This window comes from Trypanosoma equiperdum (assembly GCF_001457755.1).
Source record: "Trypanosoma equiperdum strain OVI genome assembly, contig: ctg_1087, whole genome shotgun sequence".
Lineage (NCBI taxonomy): Eukaryota > Euglenozoa > Kinetoplastea > Trypanosomatida > Trypanosomatidae > Trypanosoma > Trypanosoma equiperdum.
The window spans coordinates 6,790-11,833 of record NW_027123046.1 but is presented as its reverse complement, the minus strand read 5'-3'; the positions used below and the strand labels follow the sequence as shown (position 1 = coordinate 11,833).

At 41.4% G+C, this 5,044-nt stretch overlaps 2 protein-coding genes across 2 annotated transcripts in view; both read left to right on the top strand.

Moving 5' to 3' along the window:
* Positions 1–265: 265 nt before the first annotated feature.
* Positions 266–910, top strand: TEOVI_000884800 (Trypanosome variant surface glycoprotein C-terminal domain containing protein, putative; the record flags this gene model as incomplete). Its single annotated transcript, XM_067220231.1, has 1 exon — positions 266–910. The coding sequence occupies one exon, from the start codon at positions 266–268 to the stop codon at positions 908–910; it is 645 nt and encodes a 214-aa protein (XP_067076332.1).
* A 2,673-nt stretch (positions 911–3,583) lies between these two features.
* TEOVI_000884700 (Trypanosomal VSG domain containing protein, putative) overlaps positions 3,584–5,044 on the top strand; it is a gene marked incomplete at both ends in the record, with an annotated part of 1,524 nt that continues 63 nt past the window's right edge. Inside the window, one exon of the mRNA XM_067220230.1 lies at positions 3,584–5,044. Coding sequence (XP_067076331.1) covers positions 3,584–5,044 — 1,461 coding nt within the window.

Here is a 5,044-nt window from a genome sequence, read left to right as displayed (position 1 = left end):
GCTAATCTCTTTCTTTGAGATAGCCCGGCGCAATTCCACTGCATCCCGAGCAATGACAGGCAAGGGATTCTGTTACACATCACCGGACAGCAGCATCTTAGTGCGTATGATACTGCTGATGCACGCTTGGCACGTGCCCAGGGACCGACAAATGAAAAATGGTGTCCCAGCAAGACGCTGCTGATCCCTGTGCTATATGATGCCGTAGCCGGAGCAAAGCATTGTTCCCCATGAAAGGAACGCTGCTGGCTCTTGGCTTCCTTAGATGATACGGGGTACTGGACCCTGGCACCACGTTGAGGTGGCCGGCATCGCCAGGGCACAAACTCAAAAAAGTACCAACGAGAAAGCAGAAACAGAAGCTGAAGGCCTTGCAAATAGTATGTTCACAATGAACAGTGCTAAAACGGACAAAGTATTCAATACGATACAAAAAATAAACATAGTCAACGTAGAAGTAGATCAAATCAAGCCTTTACAACTTGAAGCGCTAATATACGAAGTAGATCTGCTCAACGCACTCAGTTACCACGCCGCTACCAACAGAAACAACATGTCACCAAAAGCGCCCGCTTGCCCTGAACAGGATAAACCTGAAGAAGTGTCAGCAGATAAAAAGATCAAAGAATGCAGCGCCAAAAAGGGAGATGACTGCAAAGGTGAATGCGACTTGGATAAGGAAAAAGAGACTTGTACGCCCGAGAAGAAAGGAGATGGAGAAAACGAAGATAAAGATGGGAAAGCAGCTTCAACTTGTGCAGAAAAGAAACAAGGGGAATGCGAGAAAGAAAATGACTGTAAATGGGAAGATAAAAAGTGCAAAGATTACAGTTCTCTTGTCATTAAGAAATTGGCTCTGAGTATTGCTGCGGCATTTGAGGCCTTGCTATTTTACAATTTTAAAACTTAAAAGAGTTTTTTGTTTGGTTTGTGAAACTTATCTTACTCTTTAAAATTTAATATATTTTAACATTTTTTTGAAACATTTGCAAATTATTGTGTCTTTTTGAAAATATGAAAAATTTTTATAAACGTTTCTAATAGACATAAAGAAATAGGGTGGTAGGGTATGGAAAATGGGTGCTATTATAATTTGTTTATTTTGTTTATTTTACAGATATTAGTTAAGGTCATTAGAGTTAGAGAGGAAGTTAAAATAATGATAGAGATAGGAGTGTGTTGTAGGTGTGTATATACTAATAATATAATAAGAATTATTACTAAAACTAAGTGGACAGAAAAAACGGAATTACTTAAACAATTGTATTGGTTCTATGGAATTAAGGAAGTAGGTGGAAGGGAACAAAGAATATTATTAAAGGAAAATAAGAAGCGCAAAATGATAAAGAGGGAGATAGAATATGCGTAATTTCAAATGCTAACGTAACGATGGGTATTATCAAATTACACAAGGAGGTGATGGAAAAGACAATGAGAAAAAAAGAAAGTGCAGTTTACAAACAAAATGGAGTCGCTAAAACTAACGCAAACTAACTGCAGGAGACAAAGGCAACAAAATGCACCACTGACAATATGCCAACAAGAACTCCTTAAAGAGAGCATTATTTCTACTCAAAGCACTATAATAAATATTGAGCAACTTTATAGAAATGTTTCGACCGCGTAGGGTGTATAATGCATCTATAAGATCCTAACACAAGAAATAATGGCATGAAAGAGGAGTTGCTCTAGAAGTGAGCTGATGATTGCAGATAATCTTACGGATGGTGGCAACATCGACATCAATGTTAGAAAGGCTAGAATCAACCAAAAGAATGCAGCTAATCGGACAAAAAAGTAAATACCAAAGTCTTTGTTGCCTCAAAAGATAGTATAGAAACTACCAACGTTAGAGGCCCCCATAAACAGAAAGTTTGCCACAGTAATTATATAGAAGCAAGCACTTTGTTGTTTTCTAGAATACAGTATGAAATTCGTCAAAAGCGATTGTGCAATGAAGATTTAGTACAATATAAGCAACATAATTTATAAAAGTGAAATTAGCTTTATAAATACCAAGGAGAAAAACTAAAAAGCAGACATTTCCAAAAAAGTATTTTATCCGTCTAACGGTTTTTGACCGTTACGCCCGGATGAAACCAATAATAGTGAGGGAAAACGTGGGCAAGCAAACAGCACAAATTGAAAAAAACGAGAATTAAAGTTACAACTGAAAAAAGTATCTAAGAAAAGAATAAGATGAGCTTCTCCTCAATTTTAGGAATTTTCACTGGTATAAAGATTAATGGAGCACACAGAACATGAAGCTTAGTTGACTGAACGGCTAGGGTTTGTGGTTGGAAATGACATTGGGACTTGACGAGCCGAAAGAAAGGAAAGAACAAATTCTTTACTCAAAAATTGATAGATAGTTCTGCTGATATGGCCGCCACTTGAGTTTTCTACTTGGTGGTGTATCCTCATGTCCAGCTGTGGAGACAAAGTAGAGGTTGGAAGACTCCGATTAAAAATATAGTCCATATTATGGAATACATTTGAGAAGAGCATGGAAACGTAGAGGAGGGCCAAAAACCAGAAAATAATCATTTATTCCAGGCAGCACACGCCACTAACGCGGCACTGAAAGAATTTCTCTTTGAGGAGGTGACCAAAAGAAGAAAAGCTGGAAATTAGAAAAAAATGGCACTGCTGAAAACACCCTTTAATGTGGAAAAGCGTGGAACTGGTGATAACGTGACTGTTGAACGGCTGTATAAGGAACACTTCTACACATTTTTAACCTCACCGCCGGCGAAAATAGCATAACAGCTACCTCGGGATCTTTTAAACAGAAACAAACCAAAGGGATGACAGCATCGAATCGTAGAAAGCAGAAGAGAAAAGTCATGAATAAAATTCCAATAGATGAATCTAACGGCTAGAATTATAGGAAACATAGTTTATAATACATTTATGATGGCGGGCTAGTTCCCGGATTCTGGTATGCAGCTGCTATCAATAGCGTAGCGTGAATATTAAATACTTTAAATCCGAACACATGGACGCCAGTAAAACGCAATAAAAGATAGTTTAAGCAGAAATAGTGAATATAATATAGGAAGCTAGTTAGAAGGTTAGAATTACAGGTTTTTTCAACCACATGGTAAGTAAAAAGTGGAGTTTAAAAAAGAGACGACGTTACATACATCCAATTTAACCTGTCGTTAAATAATTAGTAGGTTCACGGACAGTGCATAAGTCCATGACCAGGATGGTAGTGTAAGTATTGCGCCATGATTCGCCGGTGAACTCTGGCGGAGAAGGCGTCAGAAAAACTTTCTTGTTGGTTTTATGCACTAACCAAACCAATGATCATTTTGGCAGCAAGTTAAAGGACGTGTATTTAATTTCAGCAGCCTGAAGACCCACGACATTTCGCTGTACAACAGACGTTGAACCAGAAACAGAGACGGACACCGGCGTAACTGACTTCTAGAAATCGCAAAGCAAAACTAAAGTTCATTTTCTGCTCAGAAAAGACCGCTTATGTAGTTCTTCCCGCTATCACTTAAAGCCACACCGTAGGAGAGAAGCAGTTGAAGAAGCGATCACCGAAGGCCACAAACATAGGGCAAAAACACCTATGCTCACGGCGTTAGCGATAGCATTACTTTTTGCACAGAATGCTGAAGCGACAGCCCCCACCGCAGGAGACAACGCTAACGACTTTGCGGCGCTGTGCGCTGCAATTCGAGTTGCAAAAACAACAGTAAAGCAAACCATTACAGCAACCGCCGTAGATGAATTTGAAAAAATCGCGGCAGCGATAGCAGTAGCTGCTGCCGGCAAGGACGAAATCGAAACACAAACCAAAAAAACAGGTGATAACCAAAAACAGCTGCCCGCAGGCACGTTCGGAAACTACACCTGCTCAGCCCTTTCGTGGCAATTCTGCGAAACGGGGGTCGCAGAGCTAAATAGGCTAACAGAGCACAGCCAAATAAAACAATGGCTAGCGGCAAAGCACACGCCAACAACACTGGCAAAACTAAATACGACATTACGATTACTACAGCGAAAGTTAGAGGACACGCGCAAAATTAAGAGGCAAGAGCAAGTGGGCAGAGTTAACAATGCCCTGCAAGCAGCACTTTTAGGAGAACCGGCAGTAACGGACGGCGTTGTCCTTAAGACAGCCAGCGCCAACCGCGAACATTTCTGCGGAAATACAGGACCGCTGACGCCAGGCAGCCTAGCGGGGCAATCACTACAGGCAGACGCAGTGTGCCTATGTGTATCAGCAGGCAGCGGCAACGACGAGAAAAATATTTGTGGCACAATAAACCCAGCGCTAGAACAGGACACCACCACTGCCAATACAAAACTGAAAGGTGATTGGGACAAACTAAGCGCTGCGTGCGGCGCGGCAATAAAAGAAAACGAGCTATCGCCGGCAGTCATAGTCGGCGCCGCCCAGGCGGTGCTAACGGCGATAACAATTGGCAAAGGCCAAAACGCTAAGCACAAAAACGCCCTAGGCAAACTAGGCAACGGTGGAGACGGCAAATGCGACGCCGATACGACAAGCAACGGTGCTGCATGCGTGATTTATCCTTTTGACGGCACCACTAAATTACCAAAACCCATAAAATGGATGGAAAAGCTCAAAGAAGCCGCAGCAGAACTGACGAAAGCACAAGGAGACGAGCGCCAACTAAAAGCAGCAGTAACAGAGCTAACAGCAATAAACTTAACACTATCAAACTTAGGGCTTGGAGCGGACCCACCAGATCACAGACACCCTCTTTCAGAAGGAGAAAAAACGAAAGCCCAGCTTGATGAAACGCAAAAACAGTGCAACGAAGCCAAATCCGATGAGAATAAATGTAAACAACTGGAATATAAGGGATGCACTTTTAACGAAGACAAAAAGTGTGAGTTGAAAAAGGAGATGAAATCCGAGATAGAAAAAGCAACAACGAGCGAAGAAGGAAAAGATGAGAAACCTGACTGCAGTAAACTTCTAACACAACCAGAATGTGAGGCAGTCAGCAAGGATGGCAAAAAGCATTGCGGCTGGAAAAAGGAAGGTGACAGCGACCCC